The sequence below is a fragment of the Mustela putorius genome, unplaced genomic scaffold (assembly GCF_011764305.1).
Source record: "Mustela putorius furo isolate JIRA1106 unplaced genomic scaffold, ASM1176430v1.1 tig00003853_pilon_pilon_pilon, whole genome shotgun sequence".
In the NCBI taxonomy this organism is placed as follows: Eukaryota; Metazoa; Chordata; class Mammalia; order Carnivora; family Mustelidae; genus Mustela; species Mustela putorius.
Genome location: NW_025422005.1, coordinates 33,491,075 through 33,507,255, shown reverse-complemented (window position 1 = coordinate 33,507,255; position 16,181 = coordinate 33,491,075). Strand labels below are relative to the sequence as shown.

Here is a 16,181-nt window from a genome sequence, read left to right as displayed (position 1 = left end):
CTCCACCCTTCAGGTCTCAGCCTAGAAAGATCAATTCTTTCCCTGACACTTCAGAAGGTCAGACCCCATCATATGCTCTCATCAGTTTCTACTTTTCCTCTGTATGATTTTTCACAATCATAATGGAAACAATTTGTGTAATTTAGTTGTTCGGCGTCTATCTCCCTCACTTGACGGAAGTTCCAGAGAGTCGGGGTTTCCCTGTCTTATTCACTATTGAATCCCTAATACCAGTGCAAGGCCACAAGATGGAACAGCTCACAGTCAGGGTCTGGAAGAGTAACCCACATTACTGGGAGTGGGTGGGGGAGTGTTCCCCAGTTTGTAGGGCCCAAGGAGTAAGAGTACCCCAGTAACCAAGTGTCAAAGAAAATGTCCGTGATAGGTCAACAGCTTCTGAAGGTCAAGTTCCTAGAAATTCCTTCCTCATCTGAGCAGTGTCCCGTGCTTAGAAAGCCCCGCTCCCCGCTGTCCCTTACCTGGTTGACCTCCCTGCAGATCTCCCCAACTCGCCTCACCAGGAGCTGCTGCAGGTGGCGACACTCGGCGCCTGGCCCCCCATCCTCCCGAATCAGGCTCCTGGCGGGGAGGGATGGAATGGACATGGCTGGTGGGGGTGGGGTTTGGCAGCTGGGGCCAAGAGAAGCCATGAGAAGGGAATAGGACTGGACCAAGGGAAGCAAACATGGTGGGAACTGGGAAAAGCAGAATTCTCCATAGCAGTTACGGAAGCACAAGCTCTAGGCTTGCTTTTACCAGCTTTCACGTGGGCAGGACATGTAAGCTTCCTTCTTCTCCATTCTCAGACCTTGAGCAGAATGGTGGTCTTCCCTTCTCAAACCCAGCCCACCCCGTGACAGGAGCCATCTTTAACCAGGGGCCTTGCTGTGAGTCCTGGCTCTGCCCTTTCCCGTGACCTTGGGCAAGTATTTAACTTAACTGTGCTTGAGTTTCCTCCCCCCATCACAAAAGGAGCTGGTCTAGGAGGAACGCTCAGAACAGTGTCTGCCATGTACTAAGTGCTTGTTAAATATCACCTGTTAGTCCCACATCAACTTCTGAAGCTGCTCTGAACTGGAGAAGCTCTCAATGTGAGGTTAGGAGCCCCAAATCCTACCAGCTTTGAACTCCACTAGGGAAGCAGAGAGTGACCTGCTTTGCTACAGGCTGTGGGAAGTGGTCAGGACCCTCCAGCCCCAGAACACAGTCAGACCCCGACCCAAACCCTCAGTCCCATGTCTTACTTTGGGATGACCCTGGAGAGGAGTGTTGTGGGACTGGGGAAAAGCGGCACAGTGCAGGCCTCTACTTACTGTGCGTGGGCATACACTTCTACACGATCCTGTAGCACCCGAACGATGAGCCAGAAGTCAGGCAGGCAGGGCCCAGGGAGGCCTGAGAGCGAAGGCTGTGGAGGTGTTGGCCCGGGTGGGGTCCGCAACATGAAGGGAGCCTTCTCCCCCAAGGTCTCATTGGGACCCTCGCTGTCTGAGCCACTGCTGCCACCATCGTAACCTGTGTCAAATGAGCTGAGGTTCAGCCCCAACCTTTGGCTCATCTGATTCTCCGAGCGTGTCAGGCTTGATGGGCCCAGCCCCTTCACGTCAGTCCCTTCTGATGGCCCCTGCCCAGTCCTTCTGCCGCACAGCCCAGTCTCTGCCTCCCATCAGCTTAGAGTCCTCCCCAAACTGTCCCGGCTTACCCAGGTGGTCAGAGTCCACACTGCCCTGACTGGACATAAGGCTCAGCCCCCGGCTGGGCCCAGGCTGGCTCCCTGGGAAGAGAAGGGAAAGGTCTGGAACCTCTACTGAACTTGCTTAGGACTGCCCGAGGAGGGAAGCAGGGCTAGGGATCTGTAAGTCCCTGGTCTTAGCCCCCAGACTTTGTTGCCCAAGTCCTCTCTTACCTCCCTGTGGCAGGCTGAGGAGGGGGGTGCCCTCGGAACCCTCTGGGGAGCCTGGGGCTTGGGGGCTGGCTGTCAGGGCCTGAAGGGCAGGAAGTCAGAGCTGAATACAGGCCCCACACACCTACCTCCACCCCCCTCCATTTCCAGGTCATCCCAGGAAAGGCTTACCTCCCCTTCGATGCCTTCGGCCCTGTCCTCATGGCTGTGCCAAGCCCAGGCTGCTGAAGGGGGCTCCCCTTGGGACCCACCTGGCTGTTGGCCAACTGCCACAAAGAAGAAGCCACTGTCAGGATCCTCAAGAAGAACATGGCCAGGGAGGTGAAGGCGGCGAAACTCCTGGGGAGCAGAAGCCAAGGTCACAGTTAAGGCAGAAGCAGCCCTCCCTGTTCACGGCACCCCACACTTCCTCATCAGACCCTCACAACCACCTGGTACGCAAAGGGTCTGGAAGTTGCCTAAACTTCAACAGGCCTAGTGGCAAGGAAAGGGGCTGGGTCTCTTCTTGCTGAGTTGGGCTGCCAGGCATGGGACAGGGGACAATGTGGTGAGGAGGCTGTTCCGAGGGGAACGCTACGGACTGAAACCAGGAAGAGGCCCTTCTATTTCCGTATCTGGAGTCTGGAGAAGAATGGGCCCCAGAACCATCAGCGGGCATTCTGAGGGCAGCGTACCTCCTTGAATTGTGTGAGGGAACGTTCTGGCCCAAACACAAAACTCAGTGGCAGGGTTTGGCGAAGGCAGGTGGAGCGTCCAGGAGAGCTGTGGATGTGGGCAGCTGCACGGTGCAGGGCAGGGCTCTGAGGGATGCCCCCTCTTCGCAGGGCTCCCACCATCTCATCCTCCAGCAACCAGTGGATCTACACAGAGCAATCCGGGAAATGGCCAAGGGCACCTCCTTGCCACCTAGGGTATCACCTCACTTGCAGACTAGAAGACACCCTGCCTCACAGATTAGGGAGGCCTTACTTTGTTCCCAGAATAAAGGGGCACCTCACCTTCCTCATATGCTGGCAAGGGTATCAGTTAGTGCTGAGGGGCTGTCACTTAGCCTGGGGGAGGGAAGGCCCTCACCTCACTCATGGTGGTCTCAATAGCCAGTCTGTGGGGTGTGGCCAAATTGGACAGTCCCGGGTGCCTAAGTGAAAGAAAGGGTTAGATGCTGGCTTCCAGGGAACAAAACTGACATGGCGTGAGGAACTCTTGAGAGGCAGAAGGGGAAGTACCTGTCTTCTTCTGGGGGTGGCAGTGGGGGCCCCAGGCCATCATCCGACCTTAAAGATGACGGCTGCCCTGGGGATCGTGGGAATGAAGCACTGCTTTCAGACGTGGACCTGAATAGGGTAGGAGCGAAGGTCAAAGATCAGCAGCTACTCTTTTCCTAGGCCTCCTAGGAAGTCCTAGGCCCTCCTAGGGAATCCTTAAGGGATCCCGAGTACCCAAGTGCCTCTAGATTCCTTTAATGGGCCCCCACCCCAGCAAGGCCCAGGCCTCCCCTCCCACCAAACTTGTGGCCACACCGGTGGTGCTGAGGGTCCGAGGTCGGGGGAAGTTCCACTTCCAGAGGCAAGGTCAGCACGAAGACATCCAGGGTAACACTGAGGTCCCTCAGGGGCACTCGGCCTCCAACAGGGGGTCCCTCCAGACTGGAAAGCACCTGGCCTGGGAGAGGGGGAACATCAGGGGTTGCTGAAGCCCGGGGACAAGCACAGACTTCAAGTCCCTGTGTTAATGAGTTACATCCATAGGCCCTCTCCCCCATCCCCGACAGGCAGGCGGGCTGTGCTGGGACCTGTGGCCCGCCCCCAGGGACCCCGCACTCACCCAGGCAGGTGGGCAGGCTGCACACGGGTACTGAGCTGTGCTGCCCACGCAGACGCACTGAGCACGTGAGGTGCAGGAAGAGAGGCGGCAGGTCGCGCACCAGGCTCTCTGGTCCCGTCGGTGAGTCGCCCCCCAGGATACTGAAGGAGTCTTCATCAGGGTTCATGGTGTCGGCATCAGACAGTGAGGCGGAGTCGAGCCCCGCCGGCCCCAGCTCTGGCTCACGGCTCTCACGATATTCCACCTCAAGCTCTGGGTCGCTCTCAGTGACCACACAGCAGGCTGCCGTGTCTCCTAGACAAGGGTGCACGTTGTGTGCTCACTGGGACAGGCTGATAGCAGAGAGACCCAAATCCCGGCTTGAAGCAGCCGTACCATCTCTCCCCACTTGCCCACACACCTTCTTCTCCTATGAGCTCAGCCTCTGAGAACTCCAGGTCACTGACTTTTCTGTCCACTGTGTCCCGAGGGCCCTCATCCTGAGCAAAAGAAAGAGACAGCTTTAGCCAAGGCCAGACAAGAGCCACATTGGGGCTTCAGGGAGCTAAGTCAAGAGGATCCAGGTGGGTATATGGGGCTATGGCTCAGGGGTCTGAGGGAGGAAGGGAGGAAGCCACTGACCTCTCTCCGGCTGGACGGAGGGCAGTAGAAGAAGTAGTGTGGATTGGAGGGCACCGTGCGGAAGTGGAGACTGCTGATCTCCAGGAACTTCTCCTGTTTGGGGTTAGAAGGAGGCTATTATGTCAGCCTGCCCTCAGCAGAACACTGCCCCCATCCTAGCAGACACCTCCACAAGCCGTCCCAGGACAGCCCACCAAGGCCGAGGGCAGGCGGGACTCCACCCTCCTCTTCCCCCACCAAGTGTCCCACCTGGATGAGGCCATGAAGGGCGTCATGCGCCTCTCCTCTGAGCTGGCAGACGTCTGTCAGAGAGATCTCCAGGCTGGGATCTGGGTGGCCAGGGGTACGGCTGCTCTGAAACTCAGGCTCGCTGAGGTCCTCGGTCTCTATGCTGAATGGTCAGGGTGGGGGTGAGGGGAGTTGAGGCGTTAAGAGCCACCAAGTCCCAGAGGAGCCTGCGTCCCTACTGGGAGTGGTTCATAAAATCTTTGGTTCTAGCAAGGGTGCTTAGTACAATGGCAAGGGCAGTGGGAGAGGCAGCAACCATCCCACCCCTTTTGGCTCGAACCCCCACGTTTCTTAATGGCTGGACATTTCTGTGACACACAGGTATGAGTAAGGAGGACTCCCAGTTTTCTGACTAGGGTGGAAGGTGACCTCTTTCACGAGGGAAGAAGACAGGTGGAGAAGCAAGGTTTGCTGGGGTAAAAACGCACGGATGTGGGGGCACGGAGGGTGGAGGCTGTACAGCTCCAGACAGGGAACTGGGCTGGAGTTTGGACCTGGGTGTCATCAGGACTCTCTTCCCTCTGCTTCTTCTCCTTTCTTGATGCTAACACACCACGGGGGCCAGACACATAGCTGTCTGCTCGCTTGCCTTTCTCCTTCCCTTCATCGGGGACCTGCTGGGCCCCTCAGGTGAGCTGGGGACCCAGCAGGGAGCAACACACTCTGAACTCACGGAGTGGTTCCAGGGATTACTACTATTGCACCAGTGTCCTCAGAACAAGATTCCCCTTTCACTGATGGCAGCCAGCAACTCTCCACCCCTCAACCAGCTGCATACTCCGTGCCAGAACAGGAGAGACAGAGAGGAGACGGAAATATGGGAGCAAGAAACCAGCAACAAAGCAACTGCCTCCCCGATGTGTGGGCATGACCTGGCGCAGTCCGACCCCTGGCTCGGGAAGTCTGTTTACGGGGATCTGGTGCAGCCCTGATGAGTCCCTCTGGGACCAACCTAACCTGGACTCAGAAGCCAGGACAGCTCGTTCCCGAGGCTCTGGGCCCTCCTCGATGCTGCTGCTGAAGGGCCCAGGGCTGAGAGGCCCGGGGCTTGGAGGTGCCTGAGGCAAACCCCGAGTGTGGCCGCACAGTGCAAGCAGGAAAGGGGTGATGTCTACTTCCTGTAGCAGCTCCTCACAGGCATCAACTGCGATCAGCAAGTCCTGCGAAGAGACACTCTGTGCTTGCTGCAAACTCCCGAACAGCCCTGAGGAAGGGGAGGAAGGGGAAGGTGCCATGAGGGTCAAGTTCTGGAAACAGCCCCTCCAGCCCCCATGCCTGGAATCCCACAAAGCCCCCATCTCCTTCCTGACGCTCCCTCATGTAGCCTCCTGCTCACCACGGACGTAGCACCGCTGTGCGTGCTCCTGCAGCAACGCACAATGGTTGGCTGCCTCCTTGAACCTGGGCTCCATCCAGGCTGAGGACGAGGAGGGCTGGTCGAGGAACGGAGTCCTAGGAATGGGAGGGAGGAACTAGCTTGGCCAACTCTCCTGAGGGGTATCTCAGACTCCCCAACCACCCATGCTCCCGTGGAGTGCCCATACATCTCCACTGAAAATATTCACGGCCCAGCAAGTTCAAGTGGTTTGCTGAAGGAAGCTAACGAAGCCAGGAGCCGGCAAGACACGGACTGAGTTCCTGCCACTGATCATCGAACTGTCAGTCTATCTGCCTGAGCGTGGTGGTTGTAAGCCTTGGCTGGGGGCCGCAGTGGGGGGCAGAACCTAGGTCAGCACTGAGGGTATTCACCGGAAGATGAGGTCTCGGGGTGCCTGAGGGGGCTGCAGGCCAACTATCTGCTCCCTCAGTGCTTCCAGGGCACAGCTATAGACGTAAACAGGACACCGGGTCCGGGGAGCATCTGCGCTCTCTGTCTGCAGGGCCTGACGCCCAGCATAAGCTTGTAAGTCCCGACGGCACGGTGGGCTGAGGTCTTCTGGGTTTTGGGCAGTGTCTGTGGGAAGAGGTATCACGTGATCCCCAAGCCTTCTATTTCTTCCTGTTTCTGCTCCTGCTTAACTGACTCAGAGCTGGCAGACTTACCACTGGCTGGGGTGACACTGAGTGTGGGGACCTGTGCCTTTGCAGCCCTCGCCCCAGGTCCTCCCAGATCTTTCAGGCTGGCGGCCCCGCTCCAATCCCCAAACTTTGGCTTTGTCTCCTCTTGAGAGGGTCCCTCCAGGCCATAGGCAGCCAGGTGCTGGACGTCTGAAGAGGAAAAAAGAGACAGAAGTCAGCTGCTGGCTGGCCTGGTGAGGGAGTCTAGGGGCCAGTGATGAAGGTGAGGGGGCGGTACCTGAAAAGGTAGCGGGGAGGAAAGTCAGAAACACATGCTGGGGAGTCACAAGCCTTGCATAGCAGCGCCACTGAGGGGCCTGAGCAGAGACGAGAGGCTTGAGCGTCTCAGGACCTCCACACTGTAAGAGAAAAACAACCTCAGAGCAGTCTGCAGGGCCACCCAAGCCCGGCTCCCCTCCCCCACCCTGGAGTGCAGCCCTAGGTAGAGCTGTGAGATCCAGGACAAAGGGCAGGGATGGCATCCTGTCTCCAGTAGGAGGCACTTAGCATCCCTGGTGATAGACAGCTGGGGCATGGATCCATGCTAACAGAAGCTCAGTGGGAAAACAGGCCCAAGGAGACAAAGCGGTGCTGACCAGGGGAGGAGGAGCTGCGTCTCCAGTGGCCTGGGTGCTGCTGACTGCTCCATCCTTTAGGATCCTGTGGCCCCCTGCCGGTGGCTCCGCCGGACCTACGATGGGGGTAGAGGTGGGTGGGTGAGGGCAGGGCCAGCAGAGAGGCAGGGCTCTGAGGGGACAAGACAGGGAGGCCAAAAGCCAGAGACAAAACCCAGCCCTGCTGCACAGGGATGGGGAGAAAGGGGCTGGGCCAGAGGGTGCTGTCTGGGAAAGAGGCGGGAGCTCACCTGGACTGTGGCAGGCCCGTCGCAGCACTTCACTCAAGAAGGTGGCCTGCTCAGCAGCGGTAAGCGGGATCTCTCGGTCACTCAGCTCCTGCCCCAGGCAGCTGTGCAGCAGGCACAGCACCGTGTCGTTGGCGGGACAGGGCCCCTCGGCGAGAGGGACGCCCTCTGGCTCTGCCCGACACACACTCCGCTCAGCACCGAGGGCCTCCTGCTCCCCGGCACCCTGGCTCCGCCATGGCCATGGCGGCCCTCGTGCGGCCTCCCAGCCACCGCCTGCCCCAGTGCTCATCTGCTCTCTCGGATCGCTCACTCCCATGCCCGTGGGCCGTGAGGGTCTGTAAGGAGGAAGCTCACCCACCTCTGGAAAGCAGAAGGAAGAACATCTGCAGCTGTTGACACTGGGGCAACAACCCCATTAGGTCAAAATGGAAAGGGATCTCGTGGACACAGGTATCTCCTCCCTGGTCCAATGCTAGGAGGGAGGAAAGGAAGACAAGAGCCTTGATGAGACCCAGAAGCCCCAGCTATGGTTCCCTCCACCCAATTCTCCTGATCCACCCTGGGGGCCCCTTCCCCACTGACCAGCAGAGACCCTCGGCTCTGGGGGCAGGGGACTCCACTCCTTGCTCTGGCACAGCTGTATCAGGTATTCAAAGCTCAGCATGGAGCCTATGCAGGCAGCATCCCGAGGGTGGAGCTGGGGCACAAAGAGCAGAGGTCAGGGGTCAGCCTGCCCTCGGCCAGAGTACTCGGGTGGCCACTCTGCAGGAAGACCGCATAGTCAGAGATGGGCAGAGCACAGAGAAGAGGGCCCAGGAAGGGCACGGGCTGCTCCGGAGGGGACGGTGCCACCCCCAGTAAGGTTGGGGGGTCCTTCAGAGGCCACTCACAGCTCGAGGGATCTCGGAGTAAGTCAGGTCCCGGAGGTGCTTCCAGCTCTCAGGGCCGGGTGCCACCCGCCCATACTGAGGCTCCACCCACACCTCGGTGACAAGGTTGAGCTCGGAATCTCCTTCCAGGGCCTCCACCTCCACATCGTTGTCATCATCTGTCGAGAAGCTAAGGAGGAGGAACCCTGAGCCTGGCGGAGAGGAGAGTCCAATCCACAGGCGAGTGGTAGGAGGTCAGTTCACAGAGGGTGCACAGGATGGATGGAACTCCCATAGGGCCTTTCCGGACCAGCATCCGCCTGATGAAGCAACTGCAAACAGCATCCCCTACCCCAATTCTCCAACAGCCCAGGAACAGCACTTTGGGGGCCATAGCGACAAGTGGGAATGTGGAGAGAGGCGGCTCCCAGAGAGGACCCGGATCCCACCTGTCTTTGGTAGAGGCAGAGTGCGGGGGGAAGAGGATGTACTGGACAACACAGGTGTGCTTCTCTTCGCCGGCAGCCTGGGGCTCATTCTGTGGGCACAATGGCAGATCTTGGGCAAACCTCAGCCAGGCCAGTTTGGGCTCTCGGACCCTAGCCCCTGGCACACTGTTCTGTGACTGGTCTCGGGCTTTGGGTAACTCTGGCCACAGGGTCCCCATGAGGCCATTTACAGCAGTCCCAACCCAGCTGAGAGGCAGACGTCCCTCTGATGATGAGCCCCGGTGGGGAGGTGTCACGAGGGACGGCAGGTACCTGAATTGGAAGCTCCAGGACCATGTTGATGATTCCTTCCCCACTGCAAGCGAAGTGGAAGCCTTCGGAGAGTCGGACTCTGAAACCCCATAAAGGTAGGGGTGGGGACGGGATGAGATGGTGGAGAAACACTGAGTCCATCCTCCTGCACCACATGCCACTTATGTGGCCACTTCCAGCAGCCGTCCTGGCAGACTTGTCCGCTGGCAGCCATGCTCAGACTACTGGGGCCTCAGGTGCAGCAAGCTGTAGCTGCATAGGCCAAAGTAAGCCAGCTGTGGTGGGTAGGGGGTAGGCAGAGAGGGCAGTGGCAGGCGCTACTCTGCACTCAGTACTGTGCATAACAATGGGGGCGGCGGGGCCCAGAGAGGGGCAGGGTCTGACTTAGGCTTTCTGCCAGGGCCAAAGCCAGAGTCTATACTCACTCTCTCCCCTCCCTGAACTGCCCGGCCTGGCCCAGATGACATACTCAGTGAGGATGGACAGGAGCTGTGCAATGGCACTGAGTGGCAGTGCAGGTGCCAGGCCCGATGGGACACTCCAGAGCCACCGCTGATGGTACAGGTAGCGGGACAGCGATGCTAGGCTAGAAGAGGCTGAGCGGCCCGACACCAATGGCAGTGGCCCCGGTGGCTCCAGTGTCAGTAAGAAGGGCGCCCGGTAGTCCAGGGGTAGCTTCTCATACCTGGGCAACAGAGGCAACACCTCGATCACCACTCAGACCCAGCTGAGCCCCAGCCTTCCCATGGGTCCCGACCTGGGCCCCAGACTCGACACCAACCTGATGAGTAGCTTGTCTAGGGGTTTATGCAGGACCACAAGGCAGGGCCGGTCAGACAGCGCCTGCTGCGGGCCCAGCATGGGGGGGGACTTGGAGGGAGAGCTGCCCCCACCAATGCCCCCCAGACCTTTCCGTTTGACCTTGGGTGTTGGCTCCTTGCTTTGCACCCGGTGGGGGAAACGCAACCGCAGGATCTCTTCCCGCAAACCCGACACAATCTGGGGGAGAAAAGTGATCAGATCTCCCTAACTCCATCCCTTCTAGGTCCAGAAGAAGGGGCCCCCAGACAAGGTGAGAGAGCCCTCTACTCCAAGCATTCCTTGGTCTGGGGGCTCCTCTCTCCACTGGCCCTGGCCCCATATGATGGGGGGAGAAATAGCCAGTCCATCCTCCAGGGCTCCTGGGTCTGGAAGTCAGTCAGGGCACAGCTCACCTTGTGTCGGGCCTGGGCCGGTGTGCCGATGGGAAAACCCAGGCGAAGGACCATGCACGGGGCCTTGGAAATGATGCGGACCATGTAGAAGGAGGAAGGGGGCTGGTCAGGGGCACTAGGGAGAAATGGGGGTCAGTGAGCAGCTCTATGTGGGAGTCAGTGGGTGGAGGAGAAGGAATGGTGAGGTCTGGGCTTAGGGGAAGAGATGCAGGATGTGGGGGACAGGGAGGAGCGGGGGCCCACCGCTCTGCATACCTGGAGAGCAGCTTCACATAGGAGTAGCCCTCGACCAGCACGAAGCTGCTCCAGTCCCGAAGCAGGGAAGTCAGGGAGGAGTGCGAGATCCTGCACTGCACAGTGCTGTAGCGCCCATTGCTGCCGGGGGTGTGCAAGTGCTTGGGGATGGGGCTGGAAGAGCGGGATGGGCTGAGGTGAGGCCTCATGGTCCCAAGTGTGGGGGCCAAACAAAGACTGCTATTGCTCTCTGCCAGGTCCTGTCTGAGGATGTGGGTGTGGGTAACTGGGAAAGACTGGGAAGCGTCATCTTCCCTTGGCTGAGGGGGGTGAGGGCTTGTCTGCTGTCCCCCTCCCACCCCCCCGGGCCTCCAGCCCACAGCAGGTACCCACGTGTCATGCTCCAGGATGATCACCAGCCGATGCATGTGCAGCCAGCGCTGCCAGGAGTTGGCATCCATGGACAGCACCGGCTTCCAGTAGGCTGCAAACTGGGCGTGGGAGGAGTCGGACCCACTGTGCTGAAGTGAGAGCACCTGGGGACGGAAAGGACAGCCCTGTAGGAACCTTTGTGGAGAAACATGGCACAAGAGCCAATTGGCAAACAGGACCGTGGGGTCCAGGGGTCAGAGAGGAGCTCAGAGCCCAGCCTGGGACGGGAGCCTAGGACAAAGGCCAGATTAGGAGAAGCCCAGAGACAGACTGGGTGGCCCTTGAAGCTGCATCCAGGTGAAGGATAGAGCTTACCACATCTCCATCACTGCCTAGGGGAAAGCAGCTGAGTGACGGCAGGAACTCAGGGTGAGCCGGCCATGTGCCAGCGTAGGCCAAGGGTGAAGTCAGCACGGGACAAAGTAAGCTATGGTTTTCTGGAAGTGCACAGCTCATGGCAGTGGGCACGGGTGAAGATGCCAGTGGGGGGGGGGGCAGAACACGCCATGTGGAGACGGGGTGAAGGGGCTCCTGGGCACCTTTGCATTCTCTAAGTCTTTACCCCTGACACCCGTGATCTGCTGAGGACAGCCTCTCTACAGATCCTTCTCTGTCAGCAACTTGGAAGGAGGAAGGAGAACTGCTCTCAAGGCTAAAGCTAAGGAATTCTGGGCAACAGAATTGAGACTTGAGAGGGAAGGAAAAAGGAGGTGGCTCTGGGCTCCAGAAGCTGTGCCGGTCCGAGCCAGGGTGGGCGTGGAGTGGGGCTGATGAGCCTCGGAGTCACTCACCGGGGTGGTGGAGCCGGGAGGGATATAGAAGAGTGGCACTCCGCTCTTGGTGCTGTCAGGAAGCGTGAAGTGTTCCGGGACCGAAGAGAAGGACTGAAGGTGGGCGAGCATCTGGTCCGTCTGGTTAATGCTGCAGAGCAAGGGCCAACCCTGAGCCACCCCTGACTCCAGTGGGCACAGAGGAAAGGAGTCCCAGGGGGACGTGGGATTCTGAACGCAGGCCTGGGCCTCAGGGGCGCTCTCACCAGTTCCCAGTTTCATCCCTCGTGGGACTCTGGACGCAAGCCTGGGCCTCAGGGGCGCTCTCACCAGTTCTCAGTTTCATCCCTCTGTCCACCCACACAACAAATGGGGCATTGCTCACTGAGCGGTGTGACCTCACTCACCTCTGCAGCGTGTTCCAGAATCGTCGGATGACGTGGGTACGATACAGTGAGCGGATGGGTTGCCTTAGTGCACAGGACACATCATGCAGAATGTCATAGCCCCCTTCCATTGTCACTTCCACCCGTGTTCCTCGAGGGCCCTCAGGCTCCAGGGGCCAGGGCGCCACGGCCACATACTCAATGCGCATGTTGTGTTTCCACAACAGCACGAGCTTCACCTCCAGCTGAGACCCTCCTTCAGGGGAAGCGGGAGGCTAGTTACGGGAAGAAGGCACAGCACTCCAGCCTGGGACTGAGCTCTATCCGAAACCCCCACCGGCCTCCTGCAATTCTAGCCTGGCAAAAGGTTCCAAGCATGCTTTCAGAGATTTCAGGCCTAGGGCCTGCCACCTGCCACAAACAGAAGTATATAGGAGTGATGTGAAAACAGAGTTGGCTACACCACCCGCTGCTGACCCACCCCTGGCAGATGGAACCAGGAGGCTAAATGCTAAGAGCATAAGGCCCTGAAGGCGGCTCGGAACCCACTTATCTGCAATGACAAGCAGCATCTCACGGGTGCCTTCTGCTTTGTCTGGCAGGTCTGAGATTTGTGCGACGGGGCAGGGCCTGGTGACCCTCACCTTTGGCCAGTGTGACCTCTCGGACACTGTAGCCCTCTCGGAGCCGTACAGACACCGTGCTGACCAAGTCGGCAGGCACCTCCTTCTCTGTGTGTTTCTTCCGGCGCAGGGCGAGGGCAGGGTTGCTGCTGGCCGAGACCAGGTGCTCATTAAACAGGCGGTGCTGAGAGCCTAGAAGACCAGCAAGGTTGGGGAGGGGTGGGCAGCTCTCTGTGAGCTGACAGAGAGCTGGGCAGGGGAATGGGGGTGGCTATGCTGACATCCCAGGGGAGAGAACCGTGCCATAACAGTCAGCCCTGGCCCAAGCTCAGGGCCCCTGGGGACCCCTTCCTGCATCACCTCCGGGTCCATGCTATACTTCCCGGCCCCCACCCCTGGCCCCCACAGACTGCCCCTCACCGCAGTAATACTCAGGGTTCAGGGCTTCCCCACTGCGCAGGAAGGAGTAGAGGAGAAATGCCCGGTGGTAGACGGTCAGACCCGGGCTGCCTGGTTCTGCTTCCGGACAAGTGGACAGGTAAGAACCAAATGTGGCCATTGCGATAAACTTCATCAGTTCCACGTTGGGCACGTGGCCAAAACTGCAGTCATAAGAGTAAACTCCTCCCACCTAGAGAAAATGAGCAATTAGAGGCCTAGCTCCAAAAGTGGCACAGGAGAAAAAAGTACAAAAAGAGTGGAAGAGACTGAACTGGTGGCTGTGGTCACCCCTGCCCCAAGGACCAGGACCACAGAGAGGAAGTGGGCCAGTGTTCTCCTGGGACAGACCACTGCTCTGCAACTTTCCTCCCCTAGGCCCTTAACTGAAGCCACACCCTTCGGCAGAACATCAAATGCTAGACTGTACCACTCACTAAAGATTCTGGGAACTGGGTCACTGGCTTCCTATTACCATTGGAGAGACTTAGGCATCTCTAAAAAAAGTGCTTCTCAAACCTTAGGGTATATACAAAACACCTGGGGGTTTTGTTAAAACGCAATAGGTCTGGGGTGTGCCTCAGATTTTCCATTTCTAAGAAGCTCCCTGATGATGCCAGCGCTGCTGGTCCATGAACCATATCGTGAATACTAAGCCTGTAGATCAGAGATCGGCCAACTACATATGTCCTGTGGGCCAAATCTAGCACATCACCTGTTTATTAAATAAAGTTTGGCTGGAACACAGCCATGCCCATTCATCTTATCTATGACTGCTGGGACACTACAAGAGCAAAGCTGAGTAATTGTGACAACCATATGGCCAGCAAAGCTTAAAATATTTACTAGGTGGCCCTTGACAGAAGATGGGGAAAGACCACCTCGAGATGTTTCACTCAATTCCTTGACTTCTCCATTCCTGAACCCTCATCTCCAGGAACTCTCTCTATTCCACTTGCCTGCCCACTGCCTACGCGCTGTCCCTTGGCTTCTCTTGGAACCATTTCATTTTTGCAATTTCAATTGCCACATCTGACCGATTACATGCAACTATACCCCTTTGGATTCCTTCCATCCTCCTTCTCCTGCTGCTCTTTGACCTAATTAAGGCTGCCAGCCCTTAACCTCCAAGTCTATCCCTGGCCCTCTTGACTCTGCTTTGACCTCCAAACCCCAGTGAGGAGCACAACCTCTCCATGGGATCCCAAATGGAGAAAGCTGTATGTTTGTCTAGGTTGGTGCCACCTGGGAACACGTTTACACCGAGTCCGGCAAGTCCTTCAGGGCTGTCCTCAACACAGTTCTCCCCATGCTCGCCAGCCCTCCTCACAGTACTCACCCCTACCTTTTCCTTCAGAGAGGGACGGAAGGCCCTTGGCCAAATTTATTCCCATTGTCACTTCTATCCTTCTAGTTTCAGAGGGAGAATGACTCCTCTCCACTCCCAAAGAGTCCCTTGATCTACTTCTTTGAGCCAGCATCCTCTTGTCAATAGAGAGACTTTACTCCCTCAGGCTTCCTTTTCTTTCCTTCATTTTCAAACTCAGCTTCCTCATGGGTTCTTAGAAACAAGCTGAGGTCTAGCTTAGAAAACAAACAGAACCAAGCCCCGGCCTCTTCCGCCCTGCCCTTTCCTCCAGCTTCCATTCTCTCCTGCCCCCACTCCTCTGTCTGCTCATCTCCCACCCCCTGCAATCACTTCCCTTGTCACCTCATCACCAAAATGACCTGAGAAGGACCAGTGACCTCTTCACCACCAAATCAAAAGGGGGCTTTTCATTCCTCCTTTCACCCGCCCTCCCCCGCCCTCCCCTGCATCTCACACTGCAGACTGCTCCTTTCTTCCCCAAACTCCAACTTCCCTGACATGAGAATCTCCGGGTTCTGGTCTGATTCCTTCCCTTCATTCTTTGCTAGGTCCCCTTCCTAGGAAAGACCTCTCAACACTGGTATTCCCCAAGGTTCTTCAGGGGCCCTCTTCTCTGCTCAATTACCACCTGCAGGCTGACAAATCCTCTCTCAACCAGTGCTGTCTCCTGAGTACCAGATCTGCATATCCAATGCTAGCCGCTCTGAACAGGAGCCATCTACGACACAATTATGCACTCTGCTGGGCCCTTTACATGCATTGTCTCACCCGAAGAGGGAGGCACTGCTACGATTTCCACTTACAAATGAATCCGACCAAGAATCAAGTGAGGTGCCCAATGTCACAACAGCTGGTACTTAGAGCCAGGATTCAGGCCGAGCACGCCAAACTCCAAAGGTGATGCCTTCAGCTGCTATCCTGTAGACCCACAGGAGCCTCAAACTCGACATCCACAAGCCTGGTTTCATCATCTTGTCCTCACCCACGCCAGCTGCTTCTCTTGCTGCATGCCCCGCCAGCTACCCAGTCACCACCGACGGACAAATCTGGAGACATCCTTGACCTCTCTTTCTTACTCACCCCTCACACCTTGCTAATTTAAGTCATGTTGACGACCTCCTCATTTTTGCAATTCTATCTGCTTATTTCTTACCCTTTATTCCCCTAATCTAAGCCCTGTTCCTCTCTCACCTTGAGCACAAACCCCCTGCCTCCACTCCTGCCTTCATGCAGCAGCAAGAATGACTTTTATAAAACACAAGCCCAACTAGTGACTTTCCTTGTGCTTATCTGCAGCACCCACAGAATTATCCCAAAGCATCTTAACACAGCAGAACCAGCTTTTCATGTTCCAGCCGATGCCTACCCAGCAGCCTTGTTTCCCAGAGCGTTTTGCTTTCTACCCTCTGGCCCATCAATCCAAATTGGCTGTGGTTTGCTGAATATTCCTATTCTTTCCTTTCCTCAAGCTAGTTTGAGTCGGGTTTTCTGATCCTTACAATCAAAACAGTGATAACTAATCAATC

General features: G+C 57.4%; 1 protein-coding gene across 2 annotated transcripts in view; it reads right to left on the bottom strand.

The window, feature by feature from the left end:
• SZT2 (SZT2 subunit of KICSTOR complex) overlaps window positions 1-16,181 on the bottom strand; it is a 52,648-nt gene that overhangs the window by 17,523 nt on the left and 18,944 nt on the right. For both annotated transcript variants that reach the window (XR_006601734.1, XM_013044798.2), the window contains exons 8-41: window positions 13,269-13,479; window positions 12,870-13,040; window positions 12,247-12,481; window positions 11,861-11,990; window positions 11,031-11,173; window positions 10,659-10,811; window positions 10,404-10,518; window positions 9,971-10,188; window positions 9,659-9,874; window positions 9,190-9,268; window positions 8,878-8,966; window positions 8,450-8,618; window positions 8,142-8,256; window positions 7,918-8,031; window positions 7,560-7,730; window positions 7,291-7,385; window positions 6,933-7,053; window positions 6,680-6,844; window positions 6,386-6,590; window positions 5,973-6,088; window positions 5,594-5,840; window positions 4,598-4,739; window positions 4,349-4,441; window positions 4,128-4,206; window positions 3,728-4,021; window positions 3,424-3,565; window positions 3,130-3,237; window positions 2,978-3,041; window positions 2,578-2,763; window positions 2,075-2,242; window positions 1,907-1,985; window positions 1,703-1,774; window positions 1,314-1,515; window positions 480-579 (exon numbers count right to left, since the gene is read on the bottom strand). Coding sequence is in view for 1 of the 2 variants with exons in the window: in XM_013044798.2 (XP_012900252.2) it covers window positions 480-579; window positions 1,314-1,515; window positions 1,703-1,774; window positions 1,907-1,985; window positions 2,075-2,242; window positions 2,578-2,763; window positions 2,978-3,041; window positions 3,130-3,237; window positions 3,424-3,565; window positions 3,728-4,021; window positions 4,128-4,206; window positions 4,349-4,441; window positions 4,598-4,739; window positions 5,594-5,840; window positions 5,973-6,088; window positions 6,386-6,590; window positions 6,680-6,844; window positions 6,933-7,053; window positions 7,291-7,385; window positions 7,560-7,730; window positions 7,918-8,031; window positions 8,142-8,256; window positions 8,450-8,618; window positions 8,878-8,966; window positions 9,190-9,268; window positions 9,659-9,874; window positions 9,971-10,188; window positions 10,404-10,518; window positions 10,659-10,811; window positions 11,031-11,173; window positions 11,861-11,990; window positions 12,247-12,481; window positions 12,870-13,040; window positions 13,269-13,479 (5,007 nt within the window). In the remaining variant the exon portion in view is untranslated. The remainder of the gene's footprint in view (window positions 1-479; window positions 580-1,313; window positions 1,516-1,702; window positions 1,775-1,906; window positions 1,986-2,074; window positions 2,243-2,577; window positions 2,764-2,977; window positions 3,042-3,129; window positions 3,238-3,423; window positions 3,566-3,727; window positions 4,022-4,127; window positions 4,207-4,348; window positions 4,442-4,597; window positions 4,740-5,593; window positions 5,841-5,972; window positions 6,089-6,385; window positions 6,591-6,679; window positions 6,845-6,932; window positions 7,054-7,290; window positions 7,386-7,559; window positions 7,731-7,917; window positions 8,032-8,141; window positions 8,257-8,449; window positions 8,619-8,877; window positions 8,967-9,189; window positions 9,269-9,658; window positions 9,875-9,970; window positions 10,189-10,403; window positions 10,519-10,658; window positions 10,812-11,030; window positions 11,174-11,860; window positions 11,991-12,246; window positions 12,482-12,869; window positions 13,041-13,268; window positions 13,480-16,181) is intronic.